Source organism: Zychaea mexicana, assembly GCF_025766255.1.
Source record: "Zychaea mexicana strain RSA 1403 chromosome Unknown BDB00scaffold_55, whole genome shotgun sequence".
Taxonomy (NCBI): Eukaryota; Fungi; Mucoromycota; class Mucoromycetes; order Mucorales; family Lichtheimiaceae; genus Zychaea; species Zychaea mexicana.
Window position 1 is genome coordinate 113,689 of NW_026516718.1, and position 17,700 is coordinate 131,388.

Here is a 17,700-nt window from a genome sequence, read left to right on the forward strand (position 1 = left end):
GCTATAATATTATTCGTCGGGTTGGTCAGATGATACATCATCATCTTGCTGCTTTGCTGACGGTAAAGATGAGAGCTTTTGTTGCTGCTGCTCTACTTGCTTCAGTTTTTCTGCTTCTGAAGCAGCTTGTCGATATGCTTCTGTACGTTTCATGGGACCACAATAGATGGCACATAAAGCAACACATACTGCCGAAATAGCCGCTTGGAATATCAAGGCCTTGAACATGTTATTAGGTGGATTTCCATTTGGATCTCGGAAGTTGTCCATGATTAACACCAGAATGAAACCAATCAGCTGGCCAATCTGCCAAAGAATGGATGTGGATATGGATTCGGGTACGGGAAACGTGGCTAAAGTACAAAAAAAAAAGGTAGGTTGTGTGTAAGCAAGAAGCCTGCGGTGGTGTAGCAATGGTTAAGTACATGGCTGATAAGTATTTACCTTCAACTCCAAGTTCAATAACTACGGGGATCATAAATGCCAAGAAAAACTGATTTAAGGCGTTCACATAGAGAATAGAGGCAAGTGAATTGCTTCCAACTACATCATCATATATTAGTTAAATATGAAGGTGTTTGTAACCGATGTAACACATCCAAAATATTGGGATTCTACATACTTATAAAGACGAATGCGACATAAGTACTGCACATAAATGGAGCCATCAGTTTTAAGAAAAGATTGTGCCGTTTAGTTGCATCTAATAACGGACCAGCCGTTACTATTAGGATTTTTTAACACCACCAAAACGATTTTCAGAGATTACGGTTAGATCGTATGTTTATAGATCGATATTTATGTCTCTCTCTTTCATGTTACATAGTATCATAGATTACAAAGTAAAAGTAAAAAGAAACTTACAGCAGCCCAAAGTTCCTGCGCAGATACCAACGGCAACAATATTTCCAGATTCTTGGTCAGAATAACCATAAGGGCTTAAAGCTTGGTTGGTTAATCCACCCCACGCGATACTTAAGCCGACGTTTAACCCGTGGATGCCGCACAGAATCCAGAAATGGACATTCTTTGAAAGTATTCGAGTGCTTTTCCAGACAGATAATCGTGCGTCAGATGACATTGACGATGATGATTGCTGTCTAATTTCAATAATGGATGGAGGAGTGGATGGCTTCGCTGGAATAAAGAACTGAGGAATCAGAGCTATAGTGCAGATTACAGCTACCATAATCACCTGATCATATATGTATAACAGATTAATAGATTGTTATAAAAAAAGCCTTTGTATATGTTGATACTATCAATTATCGATACTTTGCTTATACACTCTTGCTTTTGAAACCTTAATATAGACTTACAGTAAACTCGATTCTGTCCTCCCCGGTTGCAACGGCAGGCATTAGGAACATGGCAATGATGCCGCCATAGTTAGAAGCTACAAGTCGTCATCATAAAATTGTCAGGCTCCGATGAATATGTGTACATCTAATATTACTCTTATAAAAGGATACATACCGACAAACATTCCTGCAGTTGCACGCTTGTCTTCAGTAAACCAAACGGCAGCAAACTTAAATAGAGAAGGTGAGAAATTAGATGTGGTACGAAACCCTGGTGTTATCGTCACTCTTTAAACTTTTAATAAAGTACCTTGGTCATAACATTTAACGTCAAGGGGTTTCCGATAGATGCAATTATCTGACCAACCATCATTACAGCATATGAAGGTGGATCAACTCTTATAGCAACCCATCGAATCCAGCAGCCAGCAGCAGTGGCTATACCAGCGCCAATGAGCTAAATTATACATGGACGCATGACAAAACAACAAGAGTTAAAAACGGTTATCCAGTTTACTAACAAAAAAGCATCCCATTTGAATACTTTCTAGGGTTCCATTGATATTTAATAATATATAGCGTACCGTTTTCTTTGGCCCAAGTACTTCATATAACCATCCTGTACCGAAGCTTACTACAATATAAACTATACTGACGACATTATAGAGCCAGTTAATGCCGGTCAAGCTGACATTAAGATAGTTTGCAACCACGTTCGGGATGGGGCTAAACGTGTTTTGAAAGATGGCAACGGCACATCGCAGGAGAACCAGAAAGAATAGGGCAACCCACCCCATTGGGTATGTTTTTGGAGTATACGTCGATGCTAGTGCTGGCCCTAGATCTTGTTCTGATGATGCTACTACCCATTCTTCATCACTTTTTGGCTGCGGCGATGGCGCTATGGTAGATGGTAACGTGGCACATGATACAGTGCGTTGGCTGGACAATGATGAACGTGGATGTAGAGGTCGCTGTGGAGTTTGTCGAAACCATACATCGTTTATAAAATCATCAATGTAACTGCTGAAATTTCTACTACTATTGCTACTACTCGGTGCCATGGTATCTGAGCTATCGTTGTTATGCTGTCGTTGTTGTTGCTCGGTGTTGTTGAGGTACAGACCATCAGCGGCGCTGCTGAATGTATACTGTGGCGAATCGCCCATCAGATTATTTCAGTTAGCAAAAACGAAGAAATAGGAAAGTAAATATGAAAAAGACAGAAGTATATACAATGAAACTAACAAAATATGGGTTTTTAAGCAGATTGCCAAGCTGCTTGGAGGAACCGAAGAAAGACACCATTATGTTGTTTTCTTCTGATCGGTTTGAGTCCGGAGCGACTTGCATTACGCGGCGATGTGGGACATTAATCACACCCTTTGTATAATAGATGCTGTGATGTTTAACCTTTGACTAGTAAAACTATTATGAAAAATTGCTTTCCTTCATTTGCCGCCGTCAATATGCCAACAACAGCAGCATGTAGCAGGATTAACCATGTTTTTGACCTTTGCTTGAATCGGTACTATTGCATATTTATCTATACAAATTTCTACTACTGCCGCTATTTACACACTGTTCTTGCCAAAACAAAATCATCATTGTATACGAACTTGCATAATATAAAACCATACTTTATCTAGCACTAAGAAACAAGCGCAGAAACAAAAATCCAACTGCTGCTTTACGATGACAAATATATGTACCTACACGTAGTCGATTCCATAGAGTCGAACAGTTGTATACAAAAGGACATTGATATCTTCATTTTTGTGAGTTAATGTGCTGTAAAGATCATTTACTGTATGCATTAGGGTTTATCGGCAGTGTTAAGTAAAGGACTACAAAGAGACCTTCTTCGTCTAATAGGGAACTAGAGTGTAAGTACAGGAGCAGCAGTAACATTTATTGAATATTTTATGATACTTCCTTAAATGGTGATAAAAAGGATCCGCCTCCTGGTATTCATCAAACATCCATGGGAATAATTGGAATTTATGATCAACACAAGCAAAAGGAACAGAATTATCCGAACGAGTCCCATTCTCTTTCATTTGCTGCTTCAGCTCTGAGGCGCAAGCCATAAAATGGATGATAGTAATATGATTGATCACAATACTAAAACCAGTCAGAGTCACTAATTTTCAATCATGGTAAGCAGGTACCACAAGGCACCCTTCCAAACTTTTGCCACAATAATATTATCTGCAAAAATTTTAAAAAAGCTAGGAATTGCTCTGGGTTAGTAGTCTAACGAGCACCTGCATGATGCACTGCAGTATTTTAGACACATTGATAACTGGGCTCATTATGTGCAGGACAAGAATTCTCGGCATTCAGCACCGCTATATTGATAGAAATGAATGGCACTTGCATCATACATTCGGAATGACTTCTATAATTGGATAGTAAGAGAAAGGACAAGGAAAGTGCTACATTTATCCAAGACATCTTGCTTTCTTCACCGCCACTTGACATAATAAGTGGCAATTATGCGCTTTAATATTATGTAGTAGCAGTAGTGGCGCTGTCTACACCACTATTGTCATTACTATGGCTATGGGGGGGGGGGTTACGATATTCACGGAAGTTCAATTGTTTCCAGCTCGATTTATAAGCAAATACAGCACTAATGCCGAGTGATTTACCACAGCACTTATCACCACTGCTGCTGCCGATGCAATTGCCGATCCTGACAGATATGATATTTTAATGTATGTGTATGTAATGTACCAGTACTCCTCACTCTTTCTATTATCTAGTCCCGAGTAAAAAGAGCCAAATTTTTCTTGCTCTCCATCCTCCCAGTGTACCCTGTATATGTAATGCCATGTATGTGTTTCATTCAAGTATGGAAGAATAGGAAGAAATAAGGACAGCAGCAGCAGTAGAACCAAACGTGGCTTTGCTTTTCTTTTTACCCCTGAATCTTGTACAAGCACGGATCACTTTTTCAAGTGAGAGAGAGGGGCGGGGAGATAACCATTTATCTGTGATACACCGCTAATAGAAAAATAATTACTGTAACATTGCGATAATAAGAAAGACAGAGATCCGATCATCATTGTCAGCTTTATTGTTGCGACATTACAGTACGTATATTTACCCGTTATGCACGCAGCTGTCACTCAAAGTATAATCACTGTGTCCACAGTCGGGAACATTTGTGCTGTTCCACGTGTACACCATACATGCGTGCATATCTCGTGTGTCCATGATCCGTAGATGATGATATCTTATTTTATTGAAGTGATAATAAAAACACAGCACAGAAAAGAAAATGTTGTTACATAAGAAAAAAGGATGGTAGATAGAGGAGGATGTTGATAGAGGTTAAAGACGTAGTGAACAGTGGCTGGTTTTTTCTTTTCTTTTGGGATATTTTATTGATGGATGTTGTTTCTTGTTTCTCTTTTGTTTAGATGAACAAAATAATAAAAGAAGAAAAAGGGGGAGGGAGAGAGAGAAGAGGGGAAGGAACGATGCGGTCGTAGACATTAGAATATATTCAGCGAGAACACGAGAAAAAGAGGAAAAAAGAAGAGGACGAAATGTTACAAACTAGTTGCCGTGGTGAGTTTTCCGGTAGATGCGAAGGTTCTTGTCCTGGTTGCCCTTCTTGATGCCCAAGCCAATGGCTTCAGCATCGGGGTCGAACGAGGTGTAGAAGGCATTGGTGAAGGGGGTGCCGAGAATCCAGTCGCGCTCTGATTCACCGCGGCGGATACGAGTAGCACAGCAATCACGATCGGCATCGACCTCGCGAATCCAGTATTCGGCGGGTAATTCGACAATATGGTCTTCAATGGTCAACTTCAATGGGGGCAAGTTCTTGGCTTCGGAGCACTTGATACCATAGGTCTTGGTCGTCTGATAGTACTTCAAGCCAAAGACCTCCTGGAAAATATCAGCTATTTATATTTTATCAAAATCAAAAGGTATCTTTAGTAGGTGCTAATAATTGTGTGCTAAAGAAACCCCACCTCCTAATCCCTCTTTGTCACGCCTCCACACACCACCCCCGACTGCCCGCGCGTTGCGGAAGGGTGATTTTTGTAGACATGTGAACAGAAGTATAGAGAAGAGAGAAGAGAGAAGAGAGGTTTAGCTTAAAGAGGATGATTGAATTTTACCTTGATCGGCAGGCATCTGAATGAATGAAGACGATGTGCTAATGGCAGCAATAGCATTGGGCTTCTGCTTGATGTTCAAGGCATTGTTAAAGTTGGCATCCTTGATGCAGACGTCCCAATTCTTGGCAGAGCCGTCTTCAGTATCGGCCAAAGGAATATATTCCATCTCGCCTTCGAGAAGGCTCTTGTCGACACCACCTGGAAGAAAAAATTATGAGTTTTAAAGATGCTTGATGACGAACGCGTTGTAATTCTAAGAGATACTTACCGAGAACCAAATAACCAGCAGGCTCCTCGTAGGTACGCTTGAAGAAGCCAAAGCCGCCAGAAGTGACTGGGCCAGTGTCAGTGTTGGTTTGGCCATTGCCAGTGCTGGTGTTGGGATCGGGGGTGGTAGGTGTAGTCGTAGTGCTGGTGCTACCAGAAGCTGCGGGAGCCACAGCAGAGCTGGAAGCGGCAGGAACGGTCGAGTTGGTCGTGGAACCGGTGTTTGTGTTGGTATTGGTGTTTGCGTTATCGGGTGTGGTAGTGGTGGTGGTGGTGGTGGTGGTAGTAGTCGAAGAATCAGTTGTAGAAGAGCCCGACTGGCTGAAGCCGCCGCTGTTGGTACTCATAGTGACCATACCAAACTGAGCACTTTCCACACCAGTGTCCTGTTGATAAGCGTTCTGGACAAAAGCAGATGAAGGCAGATCAGCACGACGCATCAAGCTTCCAGATGTAGCATGGAGCTTTCCGGTCATGTTGAAGTCGACAGAGCGTCCAAGACCAAGGTAGCCATCAAAGAAATCATCGAAACCGCTCATACGGTAGGCACCGCCAAAGGGCATCTCTACCGAAAGACCAGAGAATTCGACAGTATCAACGTAGAGTTTGGTGTCGACGCATGCATCTCCGTAATCGACGGCAAACTTTTCGCCAGTGGAAACTGCAGTCTCTGAGCGACGAGCATAGTAAGTACAGCGGTCGAGACAGTTTTCGCTCTTGCATCGCGAGCCACGGACCCACGAGAAGCCGGTGGTGGTATCAAAAGCCATGGTAAACTCTTGAGGAGGGTTGCCGATATAGACTTTGCCGGCGAGAACGCCATTGTCGAGCTGTTCAGCAGCAGCAGTGACGACGCCGTTGCTGGAGCGACGGTAAAGAGGGATTTTGTAGGGTTCGGCATCAGCAAGCGAGCTGAGAGCAAGCTGAGCAAGGGCAGCAAGGCAGAAGAAGGTGGAACGCATCGTTTGAAAGGGTTTTTGTGGTTGGTGTTGTTGTTTCTCGTAAAAAGGATTGTCGATGGGGTGCGTAGGTGCTGTTGGGTTGCAGATTAAAGCAGTAGATGCAAGCTATAAATGGAGGATAGCAAGAGGTGGGCCATCAGTAACGGGATTATTTTTATTGCTACTGGTTAGCAGTAGATGGCTGCTAGGTCTTTCTCAACCTCTTTGTTTATGTCTGTTGTTTTTGTTTCTACCTTACTTTTCCAGTTTTCTTTTTTTCCTTTTTCTATCGCCGTGCGTGGAGAGAGAGAGAGAGAAAAATCTATAGAGAGGAAGAAAGTAGGAAGAGAAAGAAAAGGAGCGCTAGGGGGGTGGGACGAGAGAGAAGTCGAGAAGAGATGTGTGTGTTGCAAAAAGGAAAAGCTTGACCTCGGAGTGGGAGTTTAAAAATGACCAAGAAGGGAACATTACAGGGGCCGACACGATTGGGTAACCATAGAAATGAATGCAGGACAAGTAAATTGCTTGCGGTTACTATTTTTCGCAACACCAAAAACGAAGCTATGAGCGAGCCTTTCTACTACTAGTCTTTACTCTCATTGCGGCTGCTAGCTCCATACCAGCTAAACATCCCGCAGCTGCCATTGCTTAGAACCACCGGGTGGATGACGGCCGTCCCCGTCCCCCGTCCCCGTCCGTATATATCCTAGCTTTATCGTATTCTTTTTCTGGCTCACATAGTGCTAATCGCCTTTTGAATTTAAAAACCGCCCTTTTAGGCGGATTTTCGCCTTTTACGTTCGATAACTTGTTGGCTTGTGTTCCTGCTTGCTCCTCCTCTTCTTTGTCTGTTCTCCCTTCCCCGTGGGGCCTAGCTTTAGACTCACGAAATCATACAAGTATCACCAGAGAAATACGTATGCAGCACGTGAATAAGTGCTCACTCTGATCAACATTCTATCCAGAACGAAGAAGAACAGGTCAGCATATTAGATTTGATCGATACTGTTTTACCGTCCAGCCATCAATAATAGCAAATCCGACCATACAGTTTGTGTAATTCTTCATGTTACACAGAATTAGTTATATTGCCGAAAATAGAAAGTTTGAGAAAGGACAAGCGCACGCGCTTAGAATAGCAACGCAACGTTTTCATCAACTCATCGTAATGAAAGCATTATTTTTTTTCTTTGTGTTATCTGCGGTTGGTGAGATAGGAGCACCATGGAAGCACTGGAAAGCATGTATCGCAGCGTACAGCGTGCAAGCAAGAGAAATTGAGAGAAAAAGTAAAATATGTATAAATTGGGAGATTTTTAATCCTGTTCAACAACAGCGAGAAAGGCTATCATTATTCTTCTACCTGGCAAGAAGAAGAACCCACTTTACATTTTCTTCTCGTTTATGTACGAGTTACGCATGCGCACTTCCTGATGTATATGCTAGGCAGACCAAACCCCCCTCCATCCCCGGGGGCTGGCCCCATCAAAGCGACGAGGTGTATAGCAGAGGCCCACAAAGAAAAAAGATGGAAAAAAGGGCTGGACCTGGCCATTTTTGTTGTTATACATCATGTTCTATGTACCTTGGAGAATAGTAGAAAAGAAAAAGCCACCAACCATCCAATTGCAGGGTCTGGACAAGCGCACACATAGCCAAGTACTACTACGTGGGCGAGCCAAGCTTTTTTTCTCTCTCCTCCGTGGCGCAACGAGCGACATGATCAAACTGTACTTGTTGATGGGAGCTTCGTTACACAGACCCGCCTGTGCCACAGACATATGTGAAATTGTACAATTTAGGAGGATACAAAGATGGTGGAACCCGGGCGGTCCAAGAAAAACCAAGTCGAAGCGCGGCTCTGCAAAGCGGTGTGCTGATATTTTCCATATATGTACCATGCAAAAGTGAATGGAACAGACTTCACCGGGCATATGATATCACTTTGCCCGTTCTTTCGGGAAAACGATAAGAGTTATCCAATATGTACGTACAAGGAAAAAAGCGAGTTCTTCTGTTTTGGACCTGTACCTTCTAGCGTCGCTCTTTCCGATGTCGTCTCCACCGCTCTCTGTTCTTTTATTCTATAACAAAGAATGAAGCGATATAGAGCTGTGCACGCTGGGCCGAGCGCAACGGTACAAGCAGTAGCAGTACCACGCGCAGCAATGAGTACTACTGAGCTAGATAGTTCAAGGAGAGTCACTAGCATTGAAGCTCTTTTGCTCTCTCTCCGTCCGCCTCCCTCTTGCTCCGCGCCTGGCGAATTCGCGTAAAAGTCCGATGGGTTCTGGCGCGTAACTGTGGCGCGATAGTTCTCTTCATATATAAAGAAGAACTTGCCACATACCAACCACCATGTCAACCACCACGAGCGGCATAACTCAAGGTCAGTAATCTCTTTGTCGCTGTTGCATAGCTACACACATGAAAGTTAACTTCTGACAGCAAAACAATACCTACAGATGAAGCAGAAATATACGATCGTCAGATCCGTTTATGGGGTCTCGATGCTCAACAAAGGTCAGCAAACCCACCAACAGAACACGAATTTTCGTTTGTAGTAACCAAAAAGAGAAAAAAAAAACTTTAACAACTGAGGGATTACAAAAACAGAATTCGAAACGCCCGTGTCCTTATTGCTGGAATGCGTGCTTTGAGTGACGAGGTGTGCAAAAACATTGCTCTTGCTGGTGTAGGCTCGATCACGCTTCTTGATCACGATACGATTAAAGAAGAGGATCTCGGCGCGCAGTTCTTCTTGAGCGCAAAAGATATCGGGAAAAACGTACGGATAGCTTCAAAAAGTGGATGCTATAAAGGATGAAGAAGAAAAGAGAGGCACTCAGATAATTCATTAACGATAACCTTATATAGCGAGCTGAAGCGTCTGCACCGGCTATCCAACAACTAAATCCTCGCGTTAACGTGGTGGTGGACCAAGATGATATCGTGAACAAGCCTGACGACTTCTTTAACAACTTTGACATTGTGTGTCTATTCCACAAAGAAATTGGCATTTTGGTAGATGTTTGGAAAGAAAGCTTATAAATTTGGAAGAAAAATTAAAAACTATCCTTTTTGTTTAGGAACGCGTAAACACTTTGAGACGTAAGGTCGGCAAACCATTCTATACTGCAGATGCATTCGGCTGGTTCGGTTACATCTTTTGCGACTTGGTAAAGCATACATATATTGAGTAAGTGCAAAGGATAGGTTGTGGCCAAGTGTGTATCCAATGTATCGATGGCTCAATTCGCTTGTCTAATTGAAAAAAAAATAGAGAGCGAAAAAGCGAATCACGGGGTAAGAAATCAGGCGAGGAACCCAAGGTGCAACGAACGACGTGTGTTGAAGAATATGCCAGCTTTGAGCAATCTTTGCGGAGTGATTGGTCTGCCAAGGGCAAAAAAGTCAAGCGGTTGTCTCCACTTAGTTTTGTGATCCATGGTAAGTGCAGAGAAAGAGAAGGGGATGTTCTCATTTGGCACGCTAATTCGACTAAAAAATACAAAATTACGTATTGATTGTTTGAATATTACTATGCTTAGTGTTATTCAAATTCGAACAAGACCATGGACGTTCTCCAACAGAAAAGGATATCCCACAAATACTTGCACAAAAGGATAAATATCTGGAGGCTATGGGTGTAAAGGATTCCAATTTACTGCAGGATGAGCTGATAAAGTAAGTATACTGCATCGCAGATTCAAAGTGCCGAAAGAGAAAGACCAACTAATGACGACGTCAAACAAACTTAGGGATGTTGTATCTTTACTTGACACTGAAATGGCACCGGTTGCTGCAATCGTCGGTGGTGTCCTTGCACAAGAAATGATCAAGGTTCTTTCTGCCAAGGAACTGCCCATTCAAAACTGGTTCTATTACAGCGGTCTTGATGGTATTACACATATTTCACACTGAACAAAAATGAAGCGCATTTGTCACGTATGTATATATGCTAACTTTAGGGGTGTTGGGATTTATTGTATTTAGGGTCGGGTATGATCCATCAAATATGAAACAGAGGTTGAACTACGAAAGAATAGGTTGAACTTTACACACAGAAGAAAGGGCGGGGGAAGCAACAACTACTTTTTAAAAACACAAGAAAAAATAATAACAAACAATTCAAAGGGATAAATGTAAAAGCAAAATAACAAGGAAACAAGTTGTGAAATAAGAGTGACAGAAGGGGAGGGGAGAGAGAAAAAAAAAGGAAACAATAGATGAACGACACTTTTGGCTTGTTCTATAAGACGGCTTCTTGGAGCGCTTCGGCGGATAAGAGTCCTTTGTGAATAGCCTTCATAGCTGATAGAGCGTTCGCCTTGTCAACTACACAGGATATATTGATTTCTGATGCGCCCTGGGATATGATTTCAATATTGACACCTGCAGATGCTAGGGCAGTAAACATTTTTCCCGCTGTACCAACCGTATTCTTCATCTGCTTGCCAACAAGTGAAAGAATAGCCATATCACGCAAAACATCCACCTAGAAGAAAGACAATAGCCGGGCTCAATAACATGGTGTTCTCACCAAATGTAAGTAACCACCTCATTTAGATATGCTTACCGTTCCCAGCTGCTCCAAATCGACAATTGCCTTATCTAGATTCGCTTGGACCATGTCGGATCCCAAGGCCATTGACACGTGAACCTCGGACGTCGAGATAAGGTCAACAACCACACCATACTCATCCAAGGTAGCGAAAATCTTGGCCAAAAAGCCATGGCTCACATTCTTCCGATTCGAATGGACGTTTAGCACACAGATATTGTCCTTGATAGTGACGGCAGTGGGAAGCTTTTGACGACTATCGTTTGCTGTTGCTGCTGTTGAAACTGCTCCCTCCAACACCAACTTCTGATCTTCAGGGAAGATGATAGTACCTGATCCTGCAGGATTTTCTACGTTTTTAATGCGGATAGGAATTTCGGCTCGGATGACTTGTTCCATCGTAAAGGGATGAATCACTTCAGAGCCATAATACGTCAACTCTGCTGCTTCTTCGGGCGTAATGTTCGGTAGTAGTCGTGCATCCGACACCTTGCGTGGGTCCGCAGTAAATACACCATCCACTTCTTTCCAAATTTGCAATTCCTGAGCGTCTAATCCAACAGACACTAATGCAGCACATAAATCGGTATAGCCACGTCCAATCGTGGTAAGCAAACTGCCGGGGACATTGCCAAAGAAACCTAAACAATTATTTTTGTCAGCCCGTATATCTAACATCCTTCTACCACGTATTCCCGCGGCTTACCAGTCAGCACTGGAATCTTATCGCCACACTGGCGAACAACATCACCCAATTGCTGGGATAAGTAATCGTAAAACTCCTGATCCAGGGTAGTGAATTCACGATCAATGATATTGTTTAACACGACAAGCTGACTATCAATTCCATTATCCTGCAAAATCGCCGTAACAATGCTACATGACAGCAATTCGCCAATACCAGCAATGATATCTCTTGATCTGGGTGATATTTCGTCGATTATCTATTAACGCAAGTCTCAGAGATATGAGTTATCCCCCCCTCAGACCCATTTTTCGAACTTTCTAGTGTCCATACTCAATCGCCTTTTTTTCTTTTACCTCAGCAGCTTGCAGGAATGAGCGAAGTTTCAAACAATCCTTCTCGATTTGTGCTTCCAGTTTCTCGAGAATCGTTGGGTTTTTGATAACTGATCGAGCTGCTTTCAAATGATCGGCCGTGATTTCCTTTACGATTTCCAAGTGCTTATTCGATCCGGTTGTCAAAGCTTCTTCAGCTGCACGTAAGAGTCTAAAAGTTATCAGATCGATGCGGTTAGTAGCTCTTATAAACACAAACTATGGTCTTTCCCTCGCTCTCTTTCCATTTGCCCACTTGTGTCTTTTGACAGGTTTATACTTACTGGTTCGTTGTTCCTTTCTCTTTCGTTTCGCCACTTCGTGCAGAGCATACAATGGTTACTCGATTCGTTTCCAAATAAGATCTACAAGATATTTCATGTTCACAATTAGAAACGCACATTAACAAAAAACTAGAAGGGAACAGGGGAAAGACAAACAGACAGAGGGGGAGAAACTCACGGAACAATATCAGAGGCAATGACTTGCAGAAACTTGCCGACACTAGTTCCTCCATATTTCTGTACAACCCATGGCAGGTCGCTTGGATTTTGGCGAAGCTCAGACAAGGGCGTGCAGTGCATTGATCACTGACTTTAGTTAAAATATGAACAGAACGAAAGGAAAAAAAGAGGAATTCAAGCGATGACAAACTCTTCGTCTTGATGCATGTTTCGAAAATCTGGCTCGTATAAGGGCAAGCACATCTCCGATATAGATGCTGGGTAACTTACAGAGCCAATCATAATCCGGATTCAGGGGGTGAAGGTTCCATTCCGCTTGACAGCAATGATCGGTCTTCTTGTACAAAAAGCGGTGCGTGCCATATCAACTTGTTAACTCACGGGAACTTTTGTAAAGTTGTATCATGACGATGATATCTACTTTGCCATTCTCTTCGGTTGAGGATAATTGACCCATCAATGAATGCAATGCTCTGCGCTCATTGCTATATCTACTTGTTCCTGGGCTAAACGTCTTACGAGAGCTGAAATTCGAGAAATGACTCATCGATGAGTCGTTTTGGCACAAAAAGCCCAATTTTGTTGTCACGGATAAAGCATGCTTATCATCATCATAGCATCGGCAGCTGCTTTTCCGGTCATTAAGCAGGAACTTATCAACCGATAGATCACTATGAAGGCAGAATACCATCGGCCATGATATTACCCTTCTTTCGGTGGAAATGGATGCCAGCAAAGCCACTCAGACAACCTTTCTTTTCAACTCTTTTTACTACTACTTCTCCATGCTGAAATCTCTGCGTAACAATTACGTTCTATGCATTGCTCGACGATGGAGTAGCTCCGACGCCACAACTGATACTGCACCTGCATTGCGTCGTTCGAAACGTATAAAGACCAGCCGCGAACGACGAGAACACTTTGACGCTCACAGTCGAAAGGCGGAAGGCGAAGGAAACCATATTCCTTTTCCAACAGCTACTCAGGAACGTAGACTACCAAAGAAAAAAGTTGCCCTCTATTTGGGATTCAATGGCACTGGATACCAGGGAATGCAATGGTAACAAAAAAAATATTATTCTCGGCATTATTGCGTTCAGGCAAAAGTGAAAAGCGAGAGAAAAAAAAACACAGGGCTTAAGTGAATCGTTGAAAATAGGAACCCGACAGCCTCCTCTATTGAGCAAACCTTATTTGAAGCATTGTGTAAAGCGGGAGCCGTTTCCAGCCTCAATTCAACTGATCCGAAAAAGGTAAATTTCAAGGGCAATGGATGAGGGATGATGATGTGGCATTGACATATTGGTGAAACTCTATCCACGAATGTCTTTTTTTTTTCCACACCCCTCCCAAACGGATCAGATCCAATTGAACAGGGCAGCACGGACGGATAAAGGCGTACATGCCGCAGGAAACGTAGTATCTCTGAAAATGATTGTCGAGGATCCGCTCATTGTTAAAAAAATCAATGCCAACTTACCCGAACAAATACGCGTTTGGGGTACATACAAGACCTAGACATGATATGCATTGCATCTACATAAACACGAAGAAGAAAGCTAAGAGGAAGAATGAAATAGGTTACACTCACGTCATGGGCTCATTTCATGCCAAGAACTCGTGCAATGCGCGAGAATACGAATACTGGCTACCCACGTACACATTGATGCCACGACCACCTTTGAGTCTTCGTCATTGTCCAAAGGTAATCAAGCCTGTACGCGAATACCCAACCGATATCAGGATAGCCTCACCATCCGACGGCGACACAGATGCTGCCGGCTACATTGAGCCAAACTCACCCGAGGAATTCGCTCTCAAAAGCAGCAGCTATCGAATAGATGCAGAGCGACTGGAAAAGTTCAAGCAGGCCATGAGCATGTTTGAAGGCACACACAATTTCCATAACTATACCATCGCGCGCGCATATGCCGATCCAAGCGCACATCGACACATGATGAAGATTCAAGTCAGCGAGCAGCCAACGTATTACCAAGGAACCGAATGGCTGAGTGTCAAATTACGAGGCCAGTCATTCATGTTGCACCAAATCAGAAAGATGCTGTGTACGTGGGCATAATTACGAGAGACCACTTTTGCTGTGTACGTGCTATTGTTAACCTACGTATTAACAAACTCTCGATATCTGTAGCCATGGCAATGCTGGCTGCTCGTAGCAGCTCGCCACTGACAATTATTGATAGATCATTCGAGGAAAAGAAGATCAATATTCCCAAGGCACCAGCACTAGGATTGTTGCTTGATCGACCGTTGTTCCAGCATTATAATCAACGAATCGAAAACCGCTCTGATCGTGAGCCGATCTGCTTTGATCAGTTTCAGGTAGGGCTTTCCTCCATTCACTTCCCGCCTTTCTTTCGACTATCATTTATAACTAGCTCGCGCTTATTTATTGCGCAACAGAATGAAATGAAAATGTTCAAGCAAGAATGGATCTACTCTGAGATATTCAAATCAGACAAGGCAGATCAAGTGTAAGTTAAGCAAAAGGGACGGAGGAACAACAGGTCAAAAGAAGAGCTGGCATTCAATTTTTTTTTTAAAACCAAAGGTTCGATAACTTTATGCTGATGGTCGATTCACAAGAGGGACCTGCGTTCAAGTACATCAACGAACATGGCGTTATCCCACCTGAATCAGTGATCTCCTCCAAGTACCAGTAACATAGTATGTAGCAGCTCAGTAGGTTAAAGAAGTTACACAATGAACGGATTACCTAACAAGAGCCCATGCGAACTTTAATCGCTCTCGGAGATTTTTTGTCTCTCAAAAAGTTCCCATGGAAAACCTTAAGAATCGATCCCACCCAATCTAATTTCCCGTATCTGGCTTTTATTATATGCTGATGATGATGGTGTGGGGTGCTGGTATTAACCCTAAACCACATCCAACCGGGGAATAGGCAGAAGCGCTCATTGGAAAAGAAGAAAACTTCGGACTTCACGTCTTTCCTTTCTTCCCTTTTATTCTCTTCGTCCCTTTTTTATCTACAACAAAACCCCTTGCTTTTGCTTAATATATTTGATAATAATCATGTCGAGATCCCTTGCTGAACAACACATCTCATCGATCGACGATTTGTCCCATGCTGTTGCTGGCGTAGCTCATGTGGAGAAGCCTTATGAAGAAGGCCGTGTCACGATTCGCAAAATGAAGATCCTCAAAGAGCCAGAGGACAAGGAGTTTACCGAAGCAAAGGCTAAACTGTATGTTGTTTATATTGGAGCTTATTCGAAAATTCGAGAAAGATAACTTACCTTTCGTTTCTCGGGCCCGGGGGGTTATTAGGGAAATGTGGACAAACGACAGAAAGAGTTTGGAAACTTGGACTTTGAACTGGTTCATGTACTGGGTTACCGTAAGTAATAGGTTGTGATTTGGGAGGACACTGATGTTTTTTGCTTTGATTTTCTAACGAACATTTCTGGCAAGCACAGTGTGAAGTTGCGTCGGAAAAGGACCGATGTGAACAGGGGATCAAGAAAGCCGAAGTTCTTGTTGAAGAAGCTCAAAAGCAGCTTGACGCCGCAAATGACCGAATTCGTGAGATTGAGGAACCCGTAAGTTCAAAACAACCAACACATTGAAAAGGCTTCGTGGCTTTACTTGTTATGGGTCTAATTTTTCTTTTATTGCTCATAGCATGAAAAACTTGCGGTTGACAACCGGTCTTTGCTAAAGTATCGTGAAGAATTGACAGAGCTGCTGGACAGTGTATGTGTTTCGATTCGCCTATTTGTTTACTCCCTGGAATCCCACATCTGGAAAAGTGGATATGTTGTAACAAACATTTGTGTTTAGGTTTTGCAAGATGGGGACTTTCCAACTGAGAAGGAGCTGAAATCGCAAGTTGATGCTACCAAGGCCACAATTGAAAAGGTATGTGGGTGTGTGCGTACGAACGTGTATGTGGGTAGGTTCATCAGTGAGACTAAAAGATGTACAATACATATGGAATATTTTCATGGGGGTTCTTTTAGATCTCTGAAGATGACGAAAAGATTGAACAAGTGATCAAGTTACTCAAGGAATGCGATATGGCCTTACTCGAGGCCATTGTTGAACTCCGTCAATCGAACGACAACAAGACCTTGAGCGAAGGCCAAGTGTATTTCCCACAAGCAGCCTTCGATGCGTTAAAGTCTGCACGCGAATTATACCCTGAGCTTCCAGGCATTCCCTCTCCTGTCGAGTAAGTCTATTTACTTCGAGTTTGCGGCATAAAAGAATGTCCAACTTATTATACACGTTAATAGGTACCGAAAGGAGGCAGATAACACTGGAGCTTACTACTCCCCCATGCAAAAATACCTCTGGGATGTCCGACACAGCTTGGACGACTTGATAAAATGGTGTGATGCTAAACTTTTGGAACATATGGATGACAAGGCAGAACAAATCATCCAACTTGGTGCCAAGACGGACGAATGGAACCTTGAACGAAGACGCCTGGTGCGCGAAGTGATTTTGAGTGCTTAAGGGTTTGATCCATCTATAATAATTTATGGCTCTTATTTCATACTTATATATATTGTACAACTACAAATCTTGTAAACCTCGTTACTAATGCTGATATACCGTAATAACGATTTTGAGAATATAAAAAGAAAGTCAAGTTAGAAAACAGCATTGTGTCGGGTTTTTCTTTCTTTTGCTTAGCAACCCCACTTATGCATTGAGAGCTTCCAGGGTTTAAGCCGTGTCTGTTGTCATGATTACCAAGATTCTGTTGGCATGGCAAAGGTGTATGTCTGCTTATTGGTGGTAAGAAAAGAGAAAATAGATGGGTTATTGTGCCATGAGATCAAAAGAAATCGGGGCAGCAGAAGAGTTGCATTTGTATTTGGTCTTCTATATATGCTCCTGTAGAAACAAGTACAAAGATAAGAGAAAGTGTGTGTATGCGTGTGTGTGGTAGATAGAGAGAAAAGAGTGATATACGAA

The 17,700-nt window shown here is 42.7% G+C and overlaps 7 protein-coding genes across 7 annotated transcripts; 4 read left to right on the forward strand and 3 right to left on the reverse strand.

Annotated features, from left to right (window-relative positions):
* Positions 1–135: 135 nt before the first annotated feature.
* On the reverse strand, positions 136–2,110 carry BDB00DRAFT_735476 (major facilitator superfamily domain-containing protein; the record flags this gene model as incomplete). Its single annotated transcript, XM_053118382.1, has 5 exons — positions 136–397; positions 619–724; positions 865–1,195; positions 1,457–1,531; positions 1,886–2,110. Coding segments are annotated over 5 exons (999 nt in total), but the record flags the coding sequence as incomplete, so codon positions are not given.
* A 2,409-nt stretch (positions 2,111–4,519) lies between these two features.
* On the reverse strand, positions 4,520–7,053 carry BDB00DRAFT_831706 (aspartic peptidase domain-containing protein). Its single transcript, XM_053124146.1, has 4 exons — positions 6,903–7,053; positions 5,709–6,774; positions 5,441–5,638; positions 4,520–5,218 (listed from the first exon to the last, which is right to left on the reverse strand). The coding sequence occupies exons 2-4, from the start codon at positions 6,667–6,669 to the stop codon at positions 4,869–4,871; spliced, it is 1,509 nt and encodes a 502-aa protein (XP_052977948.1). The 5' UTR covers positions 6,670–6,774; positions 6,903–7,053; the 3' UTR covers positions 4,520–4,868.
* On the forward strand, positions 6,694–6,988 carry BDB00DRAFT_831708 (uncharacterized protein). The gene has a single exon (XM_053124147.1). The coding sequence runs from the start codon at positions 6,725–6,727 to the stop codon at positions 6,974–6,976; it is 252 nt and encodes an 83-aa protein (XP_052977949.1). The 5' UTR covers positions 6,694–6,724; the 3' UTR covers positions 6,977–6,988.
* Positions 7,054–9,006: 1,953 nt separating the features above from the next.
* BDB00DRAFT_874065 (uncharacterized protein) lies at positions 9,007–10,670 on the forward strand (the record flags this gene model as incomplete). The annotated part of the gene is made up of 9 exons (XM_053127174.1): positions 9,007–9,037; positions 9,114–9,171; positions 9,265–9,436; positions 9,526–9,672; positions 9,738–9,847; positions 9,932–10,098; positions 10,200–10,335; positions 10,410–10,549; positions 10,645–10,670. The coding sequence occupies 9 exons, from the start codon at positions 9,007–9,009 to the stop codon at positions 10,668–10,670; spliced, it is 987 nt and encodes a 328-aa protein (XP_052977950.1).
* Positions 10,671–10,900: 230 nt separating this feature from the next.
* On the reverse strand, positions 10,901–12,855 carry BDB00DRAFT_874066 (Aspartate/glutamate/uridylate kinase; the record flags this gene model as incomplete). The annotated part of the gene is made up of 6 exons (XM_053127175.1): positions 10,901–11,146; positions 11,228–11,853; positions 11,919–12,156; positions 12,254–12,443; positions 12,556–12,636; positions 12,734–12,855. 6 exons carry the CDS (start codon positions 12,853–12,855, stop codon positions 10,901–10,903), a joined length of 1,503 nt encoding a protein of 500 aa, XP_052977951.1.
* Positions 12,856–13,520: 665 nt separating this feature from the next.
* BDB00DRAFT_766522 (pseudouridine synthase) lies at positions 13,521–15,419 on the forward strand (the record flags this gene model as incomplete). Its single annotated transcript, XM_053119600.1, has 7 exons — positions 13,521–13,795; positions 13,895–13,988; positions 14,179–14,236; positions 14,316–14,801; positions 14,888–15,078; positions 15,160–15,230; positions 15,308–15,419. The coding sequence occupies 7 exons, from the start codon at positions 13,521–13,523 to the stop codon at positions 15,417–15,419; spliced, it is 1,287 nt and encodes a 428-aa protein (XP_052977952.1).
* Positions 15,420–15,789: 370 nt separating this feature from the next.
* BDB00DRAFT_874069 (uncharacterized protein) lies at positions 15,790–17,235 on the forward strand (the record flags this gene model as incomplete). The annotated part of the gene is made up of 7 exons (XM_053127176.1): positions 15,790–15,962; positions 16,045–16,114; positions 16,194–16,316; positions 16,399–16,470; positions 16,558–16,635; positions 16,737–16,948; positions 17,013–17,235. The coding sequence occupies 7 exons, from the start codon at positions 15,790–15,792 to the stop codon at positions 17,233–17,235; spliced, it is 951 nt and encodes a 316-aa protein (XP_052977953.1).
* Positions 17,236–17,700: the final 465 nt, after the last annotated feature.

What these genes read in the sequence shown, in the direction of transcription:
- BDB00DRAFT_831706 (XM_053124146.1), bottom strand. Translation starts at nt 6,669, where the DNA reads ATGCGTTCCACCTTCTTCTGCCTTGCTGCCCTTGCTCAGCTTGCTCTC. An exon ending in TGCTGGTTATTTGGTTCTCG is followed by an intron (nt 5,639 to 5,708) that starts GTAAGTATCTCT and finishes TTTTTCTTCCAG; the next exon opens with GTGGTGTCGACAAGAGCCTT. An exon ending in TCAGATGCCTGCCGATCAAG is followed by an intron (nt 5,219 to 5,440) that starts GTAAAATTCAAT and finishes AAATATAAATAG; the next exon opens with CTGATATTTTCCAGGAGGTC.
- BDB00DRAFT_831708 (XM_053124147.1), top strand. Translation starts at nt 6,725, where the DNA reads ATGGGGTGCGTAGGTGCTGTTGGGTTGCAGATTAAAGCAGTAGATGCA.